The sequence below is a fragment of the Moschus berezovskii genome, chromosome 9 (genome assembly GCF_049115385.1).
Source record: "Moschus berezovskii isolate FMDL1 chromosome 9, NW_MosBer_1.0, whole genome shotgun sequence".
Taxonomy (NCBI): Eukaryota; Metazoa; Chordata; class Mammalia; order Artiodactyla; family Moschidae; genus Moschus; species Moschus berezovskii.
Genome location: NC_142468.1, coordinates 68,940,448 through 68,956,480, shown reverse-complemented (window position 1 = coordinate 68,956,480; position 16,033 = coordinate 68,940,448). Strand labels below are relative to the sequence as shown.

General features: G+C 37.3%; 1 protein-coding gene across 2 annotated transcripts in view; it reads left to right on the top strand.

Moving 5' to 3' along the window:
• The window catches only part of BUB1B (BUB1 mitotic checkpoint serine/threonine kinase B), a 53,064-nt gene that overhangs the window by 21,917 nt on the left and 15,114 nt on the right, over window positions 1–16,033 (top strand). The window contains exons 6-14 of one of the 2 annotated variants that reach the window (XM_055436355.2): window positions 545–714; window positions 2,164–2,378; window positions 2,552–2,643; window positions 4,298–4,524; window positions 11,375–11,487; window positions 12,003–12,118; window positions 12,701–12,750; window positions 13,868–13,928; window positions 14,058–14,163. In XM_055436355.2, coding sequence (XP_055292330.2) covers window positions 545–714; window positions 2,164–2,378; window positions 2,552–2,643; window positions 4,298–4,524; window positions 11,375–11,487; window positions 12,003–12,118; window positions 12,701–12,750; window positions 13,868–13,928; window positions 14,058–14,163 — 1,150 coding nt within the window. Of the gene's footprint in view, window positions 1–544; window positions 715–2,163; window positions 2,379–2,551; window positions 2,644–4,297; window positions 4,525–11,374; window positions 11,488–12,002; window positions 12,119–12,700; window positions 12,751–13,867; window positions 13,938–14,057; window positions 14,164–16,033 lie in introns of both variants that reach the window. The other variant, XM_055436354.2, reaches the window with a different exon arrangement.

The window sequence follows — 16,033 nt, the reverse complement described above, 5'->3', positions numbered from 1 at the left end:
TCTTCAAACTTCTACCAGCTTTACTAAAAAGTAAAATGTCATGTTGAATGCAACTTCATTCATCTGATTCAGGGGAAATGTTGGGGTAGTGAGTCGGGTGGGGATTCTCTGTAGCAAGAGAGACAATAAAATAGATGTGTCAAGATGTTAACAGTTAGTGAATCTAGGTGAAGAGTGTATGGGTGCTCACTTACTCTTTCAACTATTTTGTGAGTTTAAAAAGTCATAATAAAAAGTTGATGGGAAACCGATCTTAATGTATTCTATAATCTTAATCTAAGACACTGATTAAATCCTGAGGTCAACGTGCTGGTGCTCTTCAGAGTATTTTTGATTGGTCAAATTTGGACATATAAATCTGGACCTTCTCTGATTTCAAGGTGGCTTTCTTTGTTTCTGAGAGAATAAACACTTTTTTTGGCTATTTCTATATATTTCTTCCCTTCCATCCCACTCTTTTTCCCTTGTTTAGCAAATTAGGAAATTGAATCTGGACAGTAGTGTTCATCTCACAAACTGCTAATTGTCCCTTCTCTTACTTTAGACAATTCCAAGCTCGAGTGTCTCGGCAAACTCTGTTGGCACTTGAGAAAGAAGAGGAGGAGGAAGTTGTGGGATCTTCTGTACCACAACGAAGCACACTGGCTGAACTAAAAAGCAAAGGGAAAAAGACAGCAAGAGCTCCTATCAGCCGTGTAGGGGGTGCTCTCAAGGGTAAGTTTGTTAAGTGTTATTATGGGAAGCTTTTAGTTTCGAGTGGTAGGCAAATTATGTAAGGGAATCATATATAAATATATGTACGAACATTGTCCTACTGTTCTGACTGCTGCTGCTGCTGCTAAGTTGCTTCAGTCGTGTCCGACTCTGTGCAACCCCATAGACGGCAGCCCACCAGGCTCCCCCGTCCCTGGGATTCTCCAGGCAAGAACACTGGAGTGGGTTGCCATTTCCTTCTCCAATGTGTGAAAGTGAAAGTGAAGTCACTCAGTCGTGTCCAACTCTTTGCGACCCCATGGACTGCAGCCTACCAGGCTCCTCTGTCCATGGGATTTTCCAGGCAAGAGTCCTGGAGTGAGGTGCCATCTCCTTCTCCAAATGTTCTGACTACTAGGAAGCAAAAAACAAGTCTAAGGAGAAGCTGCGATCACAGTGTGCAGTAACACTAAAACATGTCAGCATTTTGTGTCTTTAATTAAGAAAACCCTATTCTGGGACCCTTATAATGCAAAGAAAGAGGGAAAGACAGAGAGAAGGAAGGAAAAGAAAAAAGAAAAACTTAATATAATATGTATCTAGAGTAATAAGCAACTAGAGTTTCTGAGTTTCAGTTGTTAGTTGAAAGATATGCAGTAATATAGCAAGTATTATCAAAGTGAAGCTTACATATACCAAATTCACAAAGAATGTATTAATTTGGTCTTCAGTTTTGGAGGGTCAGAAATTGGGCTCTCTTTGTATACTTAAAGATGATTAGCAATAGCTGTTTTTTAAATCTACTAATTTTTTTAAGGTAAATTTTAGGTTCCCAGCAAAATTGAGCAGGAGGTACAGAGAGCAGTAAGCTTTTATTAACCACATTTATAGCAGTTAGACACATAGACCAGATATTTAGATCTCTTATCCCTATCCTGATATCAGCTTTGTAATACTCAGAATGTTCCTTGGAGATCTGAGTACAGAGAATGTAGTCCTAAAAAATATTTTATCTGGATCATGATGCAGCTTGACTCTGATAAGCAGCCCCACTAAAGAGAATACCAATAATATGTGGGCTAACTTGTTTTTTTTTTTAGATTAAATACATTTCAGCTGAGAGAAAAATTTTAACTGAAAAATGAGTATTAAGATTTCAGTTAATCCTGATAAATTAGACAATGTTAGAATGATGACTGAAGGAAGATACAGAATTTGTTTTTTGGATATCCATATGTAAAAGATTACAGGTGAGGGAAAAGAGGGAGGGTATAATTAACAAATGCAGAAAGACTTAAAAATTAATAATTCGATGCATTAAGGTTTCTTTTAAATTATTATTTAAATCTCTGATTCTATGGTAGTAGAAGTAATCTTAATTTGGGAAAGGTTCAGGTATACCTTATTGGGCATCTAAATTGGTAAAGATTTTTAAATTTAGATTTTGAAAGTTTAATATTTTTCTCTTAGCTCCAAGCCAGAACAGAGGTCTCCAAAATCCAGTTCCTCAACAGATGCAAAGTAATACTAGAATTACTGTTTTTGATGAAAATGCTGATGAGGCTTCTAGAGCAGAGTCATCTAAGCCTACAGTCCAGCCATGGATAGCACCTCCTGTGTCCAGAGGCAAAGAGAATGAGCTACAAGCCGGCCCTTGGAACACAGGCAGGCCTTTGGAATACAGGGTAAGGACTCTTAAGATCCAGTTTATTTGCTGACATAACAAAGGCTTCAGAGTTCAAATAGAGGAGTATTTTTCGCATCTCTTTTAATTCCTCTTGAATAATTAGGCATGGTCTGCATATGGTCTGTCAGAATGTAAAACCATGGTAATTTTAGTTTTCTTCTTCATCGCCAGCCTCGTGGCAATACAGCGTCTATGACAGCTGTACCCTCTATGCTTCCAAGTTTTACTCCATATGTGGAAGAGACTGCACAACAGCCAGTTATGTGAGTTTTATTTCCAGATATTTTGAGATGGAAATTATTAAGGATGAGCAGGGGCACCTATCTAATTCCTAAAGCATTTTCTTTGTGGAAATGAAAGTAAATGAAAGTTTTATTTCCTTTATGTCTTTTTTTTTTTTTAGTGTGTTAGGGCTTAAAGACCACTTGTTATTCTTATTAAGGAATAAACTCAATAGGTTTATATTTAAATTGGTGTAGTCAAAGATAGTCATTGTTATTTAAGGGAGATGTTCTATCTTTATTATTGACAGTAGTGAGGAATTATGGCAGTTTTTGCTCATAACCTGCTTTTTTTTTTCTGGATGTCTTTTTCTTGGCATTTCTATGAAATATAATAGATGATTAAATAATCAGGCAGCCTAAGATTCAGTCTAATATATAACATTATGGAGTGGTAATATTAGGTCATATTTTGTGTCCCATTGCAAGAGTTTCTTCATATATAATTTGTAACCCCTCATTATATGCTAGGTATGATGTTTGTGTAGGTTTTTCCATAAAGTCTTTTTATCAGTTGAGCAAATTGAGGAAGCCTTTTGACCATTAAAAGTTCTGATCCAGTGTATCCGAGGTGAGGACCAGATATCTTTAGTTGTAAAAAGATACACAAAAAAATAAAAGATATATAAGTGATTCTCATCCATAGTCCAGATCCTGATTGAGGTATGCTCCATTTTCAAACCTGTATTACCACTCTCTACTCTTCCCCTTCAGTTGGTAATGTTGAATTTTACATTATCAGTTCTCTAAATGCTGTATTTCTAATTCTTCTGGGTTCAGAACAGTGAGAAATGGGCTGCATTGCATAAGTTAGCTTCATTTTGTACACTGGGTTCTATTTAGATTTGGTTGTTCACCAGTCATAGAAAACAAACTTATGTTTACCAAAGGGCAAAGTGTTAGTGTTAGTCGCTCAGTCATGTCCGACTCTTTGCGACCCATGGACTGTAACCCACCAGGCTTTCTGTCCGTGGAATTCTCTAGGCAAGAATACTGGAGTGGGTAGCCTTTCCCTTCTCCAGGGGATCTTCCCGACCCTGGGATAAAACCCAGGTATCCCTCATTGCAGGCTGATTCTTTACTGTCTGAGCCACCAGGGAAGCCCACCAAAGGGGAAAGGTATGGGATAAATTAGGGGATTGGGATTAACATATACATATAACTATATATAAAATAGATAACCAACAAGGACCTACTGTATAGCACAGAGAACTATACTCAGTATTTTGTAATAACCTATAAGGGAAAAAAGTCTGAAAAGGAATACATATATATAATATATAACTGAATCACTGCTATGCATGTAAAACTAACACATTATAAATCAACTATATGTCAATAAAAATATTACCTCCTTTGAAAAAAAGATATGTTACTCAGATTTATTTTTACTTATAAGTAATATAAGCTATTTGATAACTCTTAACTTATAGCTAATTCCTTCCTCATCATAGTAGTACTCAGAACATAATTGTTGATGGACCATGTAAATTATTTTTAGCCTGTTAATCGTTTTTGTTTTTTGGAATTCATCATATATAGCCTTACAACTGACATCATCCCTGTGTTTTGTCAAAACGTAAGAAACAGCTCGTTTGATCTGTATGATAAATAATAATTATCTTGCTTCTTTTAGGACACCATGTAAAATTGAACCCAGTATAAACCACATTCTAAGCACAAGAAAGCCTGGAAAGGAAGAAGGCGATCTCCTGCAGAGAGTTCAAAGTCTTCAGCAAGAGTCTGAGAAGAAGGAGAAGATGATGTATTGTAAGGAGAAGATTTATGCAGGAGTGGGGGAGTTCTCCTTTGAAGAGATCCGGGCTGAGGTTTTCCGGAAGAAATTAAAAGAGCGAAGAGAAGGTATGTGTATTTATCTAGCTCAAGTTTGTAAAAATAACTTAGTTGTAGGAAGACTGAGTTGCTATTTTAAGCCAAGGAAAGTTACTGCTATTGTGTGTATCTTTGTGTGATGCTTCTGTGGTTTATATGTTTCTCTGTTTAAGCTGAACTTCCATTGCTGCTTTCTATGAAACCCATGAGGGAAAATTTTAAACAACTAAGTTTGTGTTCAAAAGTAAAGAAACTGCCTGACCAATTCATATTTCCCTGCAATAGGCAGACAGAAAAATGCTTTTCCTAATATTTCCTAAATATTTCACTTTACTTTTGATACTGTGCCTGAAATTTCTCCCAGGGCTAATTTAGGTTAATAGACTCTGTCATTTAGATGATAATTGTATGTCCTTTTTTTTTTTATTAAAGACATTATATCCTTTCTGAGGCTTATACATTGAAAAACTGGAAATTTGGGAAAAGTAGGAAGTGTTTCTGATTCTGAAGCCTAGAAGTGCTTGGGGGCAAAAGGTGCCCCAAACAGGCTGAAAGTAGGGAAGTTTAGCATTTGGAATTTAAGGCATTAGAAGATGAGTGAGAGTATAGAAAAGGAGGTTGCAGGTGGGGGGAGTTTAAAAATAAATTTTATCCATTTAGGCATTTTGACTAGGATCTATACCAAGAATGAAGAAATAATTTTTTTTTAAACGCAGTCATCCAGAGTAACATACAGCTCAGCTCACCTAAAGAGATGTGACATTCATAGGGCTAGCTGGGAAACTTAACCGTCACTTATAATTTGTTTGAGAAAAAAAATCATTTCAGAGTTTCAGGTGACAAGTTAGAAGCAAAGGTCTGCAAAGCAGCCTGTTAGTAAGTTTGGAATTGCCTTATTTTTTACATCAACTAGTGCCTTCCAAGATTGACAGAAGTGCTCTGGCTTCAAATAATATATGGGAAAATGGAATTTATGTGTCTAGGTAGGAGAGAGGGAATGCTTAAAAGATAAGGAACTAGTTGTGTGAAGCTTTTTCAAAGTGGAAACCACCACAACAAAGAAGTAGACTAGCAGAATATTCAAATATGAGCTGGGAAATGAACAAGGCACTTAGGTTGAAAATACTGCTTCCTAAAGGGAAGACTCTAGCTATACCAAGTATATAAAAGTAAAATAGTACATTTTATTCTCAATTAGCTAAAGAAGAACCTGAGCTAGGGTTAGTTGGGATTTGAGTACTGAAAGAAGTATTGACCTCTGAGGATATTGTAATACTCTTTTCCTAATCTTGTCTCTAGTTTGTACTCTTAAGAAATCCTCATGCCTATAAGAAAGTGATTTCTTGTTATATTCAAAACTAGCTTCAAAGATTGTTGCTGACATTCAACTCTCAGGTAGGGATATGAGAAATGAGGAAGCCACAGGCTGGGTCTAAAGACAAGGCTGTTGTCCTTTCTTCCCATTACTACTTCTAAAGCATTTTCCCCCTTCTCCTTCAAAAAGTTTCTTTCCAATTCGTGTCTTCCAGTTTTTTCCCTACCCATTGAACCTCCTTAGTATTCTACGTACCTGGCTCATTTCTTATTTCTACCCTTACACCATCCACTCTATTGTATTCACCTGGCAAAACCTTAACCCCAGTTAAATCCAGCTATCTCCTCACACTCTGTACCTGCATCCAAGTATAATAGTTTAAATGTAGCTGGAGAAAAATGCAACTATGAATTGGTCTCACTTTAAATCCTTTTTTATTTTAGCTATGCTGGATCTTCATTGCTGTGCTTGGGTTTTCTCTAGTTGTGTTGCACCAGCTTCTCATTGTGGTGGCTTCTCTTGTTGCAGAGCGTGGGCTCTAGGGCACATAAGCTTTCCTGGACCAGGGATTGAACTTGTGTCTCCTGCATTGGCAGGTGGATTCTTAACAACTGGACCACCTAGGAAGTCCTCATTTTAAATTCTTGACCACAACATTTACCAGTGTCTTTGTGGACAGAGGAGCCTGGTGGGCTGCTGTCCATAGGGTCGCACAGAGTCGGACACAACTGAAGCGACTTAGCATGCATGCATGCATTAGAGAAGGAAATGGCAACCCACTCCAGTATTCTGGAGAATCCCAGGGATGGAGGAGCCTGGTGGGTTGCCGTCTATGGGGTCGCACAGAGTCGGACACAACTGAAACGACTTAGCAGCAGCAGCAGCAGCAACAGTCTTACTAGTTACCTGATAGGTGAATTTCTTCTTTCTGCTAAACAACTAATTTAATTTTCTTTCATTTTCAAATATACATCCCTGTCCCTCCTGACCTAGAATCTCCTTTGTAACCTCTTTGAGAAAGTGGAATGTAATGGTAACTCCATTTTCTTCCACCAAATCTGCCATATCTACTATCTGTACACTCATTCTTTTTGTTAAAATTAGCATTTCTCTGTTCTTATCAAAGGAATGGTCCTTATTTCTTCCCCCTATAGCATTTTCCCTTTTTACTAAACCATTCTCACTAATTTAGGGAAATATAATGTCTCCGTTTTTTGAAAAGAAAGAAAATCTTCATTATCCTTATTTGTCTCCAACTACAACCCCATTTTTATACTCCCTTTCACAGCAAGATTTGGGGGGAATTGTAATATTTTGCTACCTATTATTCCCTCAACTGAAAAAGCTGGCTTAAATTTCAACATTAAAAAACAAAGATATGTCATCTGGTCCCATCACTTCATGTCAAATAGATGGGGGAAAAGTGAAAACAGTGGCAGATTTTATTTTCTTGGGCTCCAAAATCACTGCAGATTGCTGCCACAAAATTAAAAGATGTTTGCTCCTTGGAAGAAAAGCTATAACAAACCTAGACAACGTATTAAAAAGCAGAGACATTACTTTGCCGACAATGGTCCATATAGTCAAAATTGTGCTTTTTCAGTAGTCATCTACAGAAGTGAATTGAACCATACAGAAACCTGAGTACCAAAGAATTGATCCTTTTGAATTGTGGTATTGGAGAAGACTCTTGAGAGTCCCTTGAACAGCAAGAAGATCAAACCAGTCCATCCTAAAGGAAACCAATATTCATTGGAAGGACTGATACTGAAGCTCCAATACTTTGGCCACCTGATGCGAGGAGTCAACTCATTGGAAAGAACCTGATGCTTGTAAAGATTGAGGGCAGGAGAAGAAGGGGGCAACAGAGGATGAGATGGTTGAATAACATCATCAACTCAGTGGACATGAGTTTGAGCAAACATTGGAAGATAGTGAAGGACAGGGAAGCCTGGCATGCTGCAACCCATGAGGTTGCCAAGAGTCAGACACGACTTACCAACTGAACATTTCCTCAAGAATTTTTTCTATTCCAATGATCACAGTGACCAGAAACCTCCTTTTTGCTGAATCCAATGGCTGTTTCTGAGTCCTGATCTCTATTGACCTCTTGGCTTCATTGAGTACAGTTGATGAAATGCTTTATGAAATGCTTCTCTTTGGCTTCTTCCTTGATGGTGTATTCTTGCTCAATTTCCTTTACTTTTCTTCTCATCCAGGGCCTCTTCCTGAGGCCCAGGAGAGTTCTGAAATATCCCAGTTATCTCTTCTTTCAACAGCCATCATTAAGTAATGGATTAAATACTGTTTATAAGCTGTTGACTCTCAAATTCATACCCCATCCCTGACATTTCACCTGATCCCCAGACTGATACTTAGTTGCCTGCATTTATTGGCTGTCCTAATAGGCATCTTTTAAAATTTATATGTATTTATTTGGCTATGCTGGGTCTTAGCACACAGCATCTTCAATCTTCATTGAGCATCATGGGGGTCGTTAGTTGAGGCATATGCAATCTAGTTCCCTGACCAGAGATTGAACTCAGGCCCCCTGCATTGGGAATTCAGAGTCTTAGCCACTGGACCACCAGGGAAATCCCTCCAATAGATATTTTAAGCTCTACATAACCAAAAATAGTTACTGATTTATATCACAAACCATACCTCAATATGCAAATGTACCACAGGCTTCCCTATTTCAACAAAAGGCATCACCATGCACCAAGTTGGTTTAGTTCAGTCGCTCAGTCGTGTCTGACTCTTTGCAACCCCATGAACTGCAGCACGCCAGGCCTCCCTGTCCACCAACTCCCGGAGTTCACCCAAGCCCACGTCCATTGAGTCGGTGATGCCATCCAACCATCTCATCCTCTGTCATCCCCTTCTCCTGCCCTCAGTCTTTCCCAGCATCAGGGCCTTTTCCAATAAGTCAACTCTTCGCATGAGGTGGCCAAAGTATTGGAGTTTCAGCTTTAACATCAGTCCTTCCAATGAACACTGAGGACTAATCTCCTTTAGGATGGACTGGTTAGATCTCCTTGCAGTCCAAGGGACTCTCAAGAGGCTTCTCCAACACCACAGTTCAAAAGCATCAATTCTTCGGTGCTCAGTTTTCTTTATAGTCCCACTCTCACATCCATACATGACCACTGGAAAAACCATAGCCTTGGCTAGATGGACCTTTGTGGACAAAGTAATGTCTCTGCTTTTTAATATGCTGTCTAGGCTGGTCATAACTTTCCTTCCAAGGAGTAAGCGTCTTTTAATTTCATGGCTGTAATCACCATCTGCAGTGATTTTGGAGCCCAGAGAAATAAAGTCTGACACTGTTTCCACTGTTTCCCCATCTATTTGCCATGAAGTGATGGGACCGGGTGCCATGATCTTAGTTTTCTGAATGTTGAGCATTAAGACAACTTTTTCACTCTCCTCTTTCACTTTCATCAAGGGGCTCTTTAGTTCTTCTTCACTTTCTGCCATAAGGGTGGTGTCATCTGCATATCTGAGGTTATTGATATTTCTCCCGGCAATCTGGATTGCAGCTTGTGCTTCTTCCAGCCCAGCGTTCCTCATGATGTACTCTACATAGAAGTTAAACAAGCAGGGTGACAATATACAACCTTGACGTACTCCTTTTCCTATTTGGAACCAGTCTGTTGTTCCATGTCCAGTTCTAACTGTTGCTTCCTGACCTGCATACAGGTTTCGCAAGAGGCTGGTCAGGTGGTCTGGTATTCCCATCTCTTTCAGAATGTTCCACAGTTTATTGTGATCCACACAGTCAAAGGCTTTGGCATAGTCAATGAAGCAGAAATAGATGTTTTTCTGGAACTCTCTTGCTTTTTCCATGATCCAGCGGATGTTGGCAATTTGATCTCTGGTTCCTCCGCCTTTTCTAAAACCAGCTTGAACATCTGGAAGTTCACAGTTCACGTATTGCTGAAGCCTGGCTTGGAAAATTTTAAGCGTTACTTTACTAGCGTGTGAGATGAGTGCAATTGTGCGGTAGTTTGAGCATTCTTTGGCATTGCCTTTCTTTGGGATTGGAATGAAAACTGACCTTTTCCAGTCCTGTGGCCACTGCTGAGTTTTCTGAATTTGCTGACATATTGAATGCAGTACTTTCACAGCGTCATCTTTCAGGATTTGAAATAGCTCAACTGGTACTCCCGGAGAAGGCAATGGCAAGCCACTCCAGTACTCTTGCCTAGAAAATCCCATGGACGGAGGAGCCTGGTAGGCTGCAGTCCATGGGGTCGCTATGAGTCAGACATGACTGAGTGACTTCACTTTCACTTTTCACTTTCACACATTGGAGAAGGAAATGGCAACCCACTCCAGTGTTCTTGCCTGGAGAATCCCAGGGACGGGGGAGCCTGGTGGGCTTCTGTCTGTGGGGTCACACAGAGTTGGACACGACTGAGGTGACTCAGCAGCAGCAGCAGCAGCAACTGGTACTCCATCACCTGTATTAGCTTTGTTCGTAGTGATGCTTCCTAAGGCCCTCTTGACTTCACATTCCAGGATGTCTGGCTCTAGGTGAGTGATCACACTATCGTGATTATCTGGGTTGTGAAGATCTTTTTTGTATAGTTCTGTGTATTCTTGCCACCTCTTCTTAATATCTTCTGCTCCCCCCAAAAAACTCTGAAAGGCATCTTTTATCCCTCTTTCTTTACCATTCCCCCACCATCTAATGAATAAACCAACTTTGCCACCAAAAAGTTTCATACATCTTTCATTTATCACCATTCCCATTATTACCTCAGTCCAAACCACAGTCTTTTAGCTGGACTACTGCAGTTAGACTTTCTGCCCTCTTTCTGACCTTCCCACAATTCATTGTGTTCACAGCACATTATCAGTTTTAGAAAGTCAGGTTATGTCCCTCCTTTATTTAAAATTCTCCCATGTTTTTTCATTGTCTTAGAATGCAGTTCAAACTCTTACAAACCCTACATGATTTGGCCCTTGCCTACCTTTCCAACCTCATCTTTTACTTTGCTCCCTATTTCTATGCTACAACCGTGTTGGCCTTCTTTTGAATCCTTGTACTAATGATCTTGTTCCTCTGTTAAGGCCTTTATGCCATCTAGACTCTCGCTCTAGTAACTTTCCTCAGATCTTTATATGACCAGCCTCTTGTTATCCAGGTTACAGCTTTATAATGTAACTGCCTTAGATGATCTCCCCTGATCACTGGTTTAGTAGCTCCTGACCTCCATTCCCCTACCCAATGACACATTTTCACATCACCTAATTTTTATTTTTAGCCCTGATTATCTTGTTAATTTCTGTGTGTTTGTCTCTGCCAGATTGAACATTAGCATCACATGACCAAGGACTTTATATTATGTGCCACTATAACCTAAATACCTTGTGCTTGGCACATAATAGATTTCTATTTTTTATTGACTGAATAAATAATAGAGACCGAGACCTCAAGTTGAGGACTTTGTTCCATTTGTGTCATTCTTATCTGTAATATTGACTGTCCCAAAGACAATCTTTGACAGCATAAATTGCTATGAGGAGTAATGCCTCAGCCAACTTTACTATTTCTAGCTGAGCTACTGACCAGTGCAGAGAAGAGAGCAGAAATGCAGAAACAGATTGAAGAGATGGAGAAGAAGCTAAAAGAAATCCAAACTACTCAGCAAGAAAGAACGAATGAGCAGGTCATTTTCTTTTTTCAGTGCATAACAACTAATGCTTATTGAAACAAATTTAAACAATATGAAATATAGAAGGTAAAAGTCCTGCCAGTGCCCACTCAGTTTTTGGTAGTTTCTTAGCTATTAGTATCAGCAAAGTTGAGCAGAAAAGTAATTTTAACAGGTGACTTCAAATGGAATTTGTGGCATATAAGTGATTCAGTTTATTGACATGTTAGTTATACTCTAAATCACTATTCTGTTACTTCTGACTTTAGTTTTTTATTCTAGTCATGTTCCATTAAAATGAGATCAGCTAAAGAAATTTAGTGTGTATTTGCTTGCCACTACTTAGTTAAGTACAGCAGTATCAGTTTATACTGGGAGCATAAATTACTGGAAAGAACTTCTGTGGGATAGACTTTCTATATGGTTAGTAAATATCTTGGGAAAGCTAATTTTGCCACTAAAACTTGAAAATAGGTAGCATTTTCTAGATAGGAGGGACATACTAATTTTGTTTATTTAAATACAAATAGCAAGAAGAGAAGATGTCTACAAAGGAGACAGCTGAACTGCGAATTGCTTCAGAGTCTCAGGAAATATCAGGAATGGCTCTGTCCAATTTTGTTTGCCCAGTAAACTCTTGTGCCAGGTAGGATCACATTGGTGGAAAGAATGATGCTTATAGGAAGGAGGGCATTTAGAACCAGCCTTTGACTCTCTAGACTTGAAGTCTCCTTAACTTTTATAGTACTGAGACATGATTTTTGCAAGTCTTTGTCATAACGTCAGCTTTGATGCTAATGAAGGAGGTTTAGGTACTGGCTTTTTTCCATTTAAAAAAACTAACGTATTTCTTATAAGAACAACCAAATAATTTTTTAAATGATAAAACCCCTCATTTCTCCCACCAAAAGATGATTAGTATTAACATTGCTTTATTTCTTCTTTATGTGTTGTTTTGGATTTGTTTATAAAAATGAAGGTTTATCATTTTGTAATCTGCTTATATTGTTAATGTAACTTGATGTCTGCTATCAAATATATTTCTGTAACAATTCTAATGACTGAAGGTTCTATCTTAAAGAATTTGGTTTAATGGTACTAGAATATTTTCTTTATCTTAGAATGAAGATTATATTTAATTTTTAAAAATGCCTCTTGGACTTCTGAGAATTAAATAATTTGCTCTGTGGGTAGTAAACCACATGTTTAAAAGCAAGTTTCTTCACAGGGAAACATCACTTGCAGAAAACGTTTGGCAAGAACAACCTCATTCTGAAAGTGAGTTGTATTTGACAATCTCATGAAGACCTTACTGATAACAAATATAAATAATTTTATTGATTGTAGTAAAAGGAGGTGAAAGAAAGCAAAGAGGGGGACTCAGGTATTATAATCTTTGAATCATGGAATTCAATTTATTAGCATGTAATTCAAGATAGGATAGACATTTGAAAGAATATTTTTGTAAAATAACTCACTCTTTAAAAATATTTGATTTTAAATGTAATTTAAATTTATACTAACTGTAAAATAATATTTCACTTTGGTTAGTGCACTCTAGCTAAGCATAGCAGTAGCACCCAGGAGCCAAGACTGGAAAGTGGTTTTCTGATAGAAAGAGGGGGGAGATTAAAGCTATTTTATATTCAAATTTGTTCTTTTCAGAAACATGTTAAAAGTGGTAGAAACATGAATATCTACCTAGTAGTTTAAAAAATTCAGTAGAATCTGATTAAACCTTTAAGTCTAACCATCAGTTTATAGGAAATGCAAGGCATAGAAGAACATATGAAACAAGAATATAATTGGCCAAAAATCCAGCATTATGGGGTAAACAACCCAGTTTCTAAAAAAAAAAATTAATAGCAAAAACAAAACCCTATAAAATAAAAGCAAATTAAGAGGGAATTTCAACTGGTCACAGTGTTTGAATCTACTTTGCATTCCTAATTCAAACTTTCTAAAAAGTTTTGGTAAAATGTGATACTTCTGACTGGATGTGTGAATTCAGAAATGGTTAATTTTGTAGATATGATCATGTTTTGAGATTATGCTTTTTAAAAAGACGCTATCAAAAAAAAAAGACGCTATCTCTAGGAAATGTGTACTGAAATATTTACATATGCAATGATATGGTGTTCTGTATTTGCTTCAAAAATAATTCAGAGTTGGGTTAGATTTGGGGAGTAGTGATGGGGGATAAAGATGAAACAAGATCATCCATGTTTAGATCATTGTATTAAATGATCTTTACTTTTGTACTTTTGAAATTATTTATTATAAAAGATAAAATTGTTTTTCTGCTTTCAAACAGCAAAAATGTTAATTGACCTAATTGTCTTGAAGAGTAGGACATTTACTCTAAAGAATGTAAATTTAGTCTCTCTTTCTATAGGTTCCAGTGTCCCTTTCTCCATTTTTGATGAATCTCTTCTTTCAGAAAAAAAGCCTGTCAGGTTTGAGGGGTATTTTTATTTTGTTTCAACAATTAAAAGTTTTCTATTATTATAAATAAGGGTGAAATAGGAGGTTACTGTTATCTATGTTAAGAGAAAAATTGCTAAATGGGATATGTCTTTTTCTAGTCCTTCTGCAGCTCCCTTCCGGGTTTTAGCCCAACGAAGACCTCTTGCAATTCTCAAAACTTCAGAAAGCATCACCTCAAATGAGGATGTATCTCCAGATGTTTGTGTAAGAAACAGTATCCCTAAGTTTATAAAAATGGGCTAGTGGATAGTTTCATTCATTTCCTATGGAAGTTTAGAGTTAAGATGAAAATCATTGACTTGAAATAAGCACATGAAAAGATGCTTAACACTGTTAGCAGAGAATGCAAATCAAAATCATGGTGAAATACTATACACATGCACTTGGATGGCTATAATCGAAAAGACAAAATAACAGCTTTTGGTGAGGATGTGAAGAAGTGACTAGAACCCTCATACAATGCTGATGAGGATGTACAGTGGTACAACCTGTTTGGGAAACAATCTGGCAGTTCCTCAAAATGTTGACAATAGTGTTACCATATGATCCAGCAGTTCCCTCCTAGGTAAATATATCCAAAAGAATTTTTAAATTTAATTATTTTTAATTGAAGGATAACCAAAAGAATTTAAAACATATCATCACACAAAGACTATGTAAATGTTCAAGCAGCATTGTTTGTAATAGCCAATAACAGGAAGCAACCAAACATTCATCACCTGATGGTTGGATAAACAATGTATCTCTGTAAAGTGGAATAGTGTTCAGCCATAAGAAGGAATAGAATATTGACATATCCTACAACATGGGTGAATCTTTAAAACACTTTGCTAAAATGAAAGCACACCTAAAAGAACACATATTGTATTATTCTGTTTATGTGAAATAAACAGAAATCTTCTCATAAAGACAGAAAATAGATTAGGATTTCCAGGGGATTAGGGAGAGAGTGGGTTGGAAAGTGACCACAAATTGATAAAGTGTTTCTTTTTAAGGTGATGAAAATGTTCTGGAGTTAGATAGTGGTGATGGTTGCAAAGCTTATGAATGTGTGATACTAAAAACCACTGAAATGCATGTTATAAAAGAGTAGATTTTTTGGTATGTTAATTATATTTCAATTTTTTTAAGTAGGGAAAAATCACTGTCTTCAAAGCCCAGGATCTTTTTTCTTTATAAAAAATTTTTTGTAGCAATGAAAGTTAGGTGAACCAACCTTTTTTTTTTGTAGTAATGTTCTCTTTTAACCACTGTGGACTAGTGTCCCTGCACACATTCAAGTCAAAGTAAATAAACTTTATCAATGACATTTCATTGAAGTTTTAAACCAGCATCTGGAAACTTGTCTTAATATTAAAGAGAAGTGAGTATGTTTAATCTGAAGCTTATAAGGGGAGACATGATCAGTATCTATAGTGATTTAAAACAGTGTTAAATCAGTGTATTCCAATGAATCAAATATGTTTTTCTTTTTGTTTACTTATTTATTGAGATATATCTTATATCCATGGACCTCCCTCAGTAGCTCAGTTGGTATAAAGAATCAGCCTGCAATGCAGGCGACCTGGGTTTGATCCCTAGGTTGGGAAGATCCCCTGGAGAAGGAAATGGCAACTCACTCCAGTATGCTTGCCTGGAGAATCCCATGGACAGAGGAGCCTGGCGGGCTACAGTCCATGGGGTCGCAAGAGTTGGACATAACTTAGCAACTAAAGAGAGAAAGCTCTTATATAGATACATTGCACAGATATTAATTGTACAGCTAGGTAAAATTTTAAATATGTGAATATCCATGCAGTCTTCACATATATCAAGATATAGAAAATTTGCAGCAACCCAGAAGAACCTTAGGAGCCATGTAATGACTGAAGGTGCTGAGTCCCCAGTCCAACTATACTGAATTGGAGATAAAATCCAAGCATATATTTTTGTCTGTTTTAAATACTTGCCCAGGTAATTCTAATGTAGGTAATAAAGAAGATGATGTAGAAGAGTAGTTTTTACATACTATATTCTGGAGAATACCACCAGAGAATAGGCTGGATTTGGAGGTAGTGGTTCTCGAAAAGTTCAG